Source organism: Malurus melanocephalus, unplaced genomic scaffold (assembly GCF_030028575.1).
Source record: "Malurus melanocephalus ecotype Western Australia unplaced genomic scaffold, MMel_1.1 scaffold_437, whole genome shotgun sequence".
NCBI lineage: Eukaryota > Metazoa > Chordata > Aves > Passeriformes > Maluridae > Malurus > Malurus melanocephalus.
Genome location: NW_026623669.1, coordinates 1 through 1,631, shown reverse-complemented (window position 1 = coordinate 1,631; position 1,631 = coordinate 1). Strand labels below are relative to the sequence as shown.

General features: G+C 42.0%; 1 protein-coding gene across 1 annotated transcript in view; it reads right to left on the bottom strand.

Moving 5' to 3' along the window:
• The window catches only part of GLDC (glycine decarboxylase), a gene marked incomplete at its 5' end in the record, with an annotated part of 13,671 nt that extends 13,295 nt beyond the window's left edge, over window positions 1-376 (bottom strand). Inside the window, one exon of the mRNA XM_057380108.1 lies at window positions 234-376. Within this exon, the coding sequence (XP_057236091.1) occupies window positions 234-376 (143 nt within the window). The remainder of the gene's footprint in view (window positions 1-233) is intronic.
• Window positions 377-1,631: the final 1,255 nt, after the last annotated feature.

Here is a 1,631-nt window from a genome sequence, read left to right as displayed (position 1 = left end):
ATAGAAAGGAAAGCATAGAAAGAAATATTAAAAAAATTGAAAAGACCAATCATTAAACTTTTAGAAGAGTTAAAAAAAAAAAAAAAAAAAAAACTGGTTAATAATTCATAACCTTGTATTCAAGACAAATTTGATTTTAGATAATTCTTCCATTTTCAGCTTGCACATCTGCTTTGGAGATAAGTTTCTGGCATCATGTGTCAAGGTGCAAATGCTCAGAAAAAAGTTCCTACCTGTTTGGTTGGAAGGAGATTTTGTCATAGCCAGTAATCTCACATAAGTCCTTCTCTAAATCCTTGAAAAGCTGCTGATAACCTTGAGCTTGATCCAGGGGAACAAAAGGGTGGATGTTGGCAAATTCTCTCCATGTAATAGGCTATGAAAACAAAACAAACAAACAAAGAGTGCTGTAACAAAATACTCTACAGACAATTGTGTTTTGTTCCTAAACTCTGTGAAGGAAAGAACTCGAGGACACTTAAGTATCAAACACCAAGCATGTTGATCTGCTGGAGGTTTGCAAGGCTCTACAGAGGGATCTGGACAGGCTGGATTGATGGAACCAAGGCCAGTGATGTGAGGTTCAACAAGGTCTAACATTACCTGATTTAATGTTAACCTTGYAGTTTTTTATTTTGGTAATCATATTACATATACAGATTTAGGGTATTAAAAAGAGATTACCCCCAAAGCTTAGAAACAGCTCATGGAACACCTTTAAATAGCTCATTTACCCATTTCTCCCTTTCTCTTGTTTTCCCTTCTCAGCGGATCACCAAGTCCACATGGATGCAAGAGCCATGGGATGGTGCAGAAGCCTGGAAGATGAGGGCTGGTGTGTGTCTCAAGCACTGACAGAGAGCTGTTGGAGCCAGGAAAGGACTGTAGGTAATAGCACACTGTGTAAGTGGGCAAGAAAGAGCATGATGCAGGTGGAGAAGAGGGATGCATGGAGGTACAGCAGCACTTTCCTGGGACAAGAGTCCTTGTTCTGAGCAGCACAAGTGAGGGAATGAGGTTGAGAAGAGGGCATGGAAAACTGAGCAAAGGTGGATCCAGTGGGTGGAATCAAGACCACCAAAGACCCCTGAAGCCCTCTGATCCATCTCCAGAATAGTCCAGAACAACCCTGCATGGACTATGCACAATACTTAATTTGCATAGACAGCAAGAAACTTATCTCCAGGGTCAGAAAAATTTATCCATGAAAAGATAGCCCCACAAAGCCTGAGTGCACATGTGCCTCAGGACCCTGGACTCCATCAGCTGGAGTCAACTGGTGATCTTCCTTTCTTTGCACCTTTCTTCTGCCCTTTCCCTCCCCCATCTCTAATTTTCCTCCCTTCTCTTCAACCTGCCCCTTATTCAAATCACACCACCATGGGTTTATGCGAGAAAATAAGGGACTGACTTACACCAATTTCTATGCCATGTGTATAATTTACTAATAAAGCTCTATAAGCTTCTTTTGTGACCCTCTGACTTTTCTTATTCCTTTTTTACCATAAGTATCTGCAAATCCTGGGTGCTGCCTTCCTCTTAAGGGTGGGTTGCCACATTTATACTGGCATTTCTGTGACTTTGTGTCACAACAACCCCAGGCAGTGCCACAGGCTGGGGCAGAGTGGCTG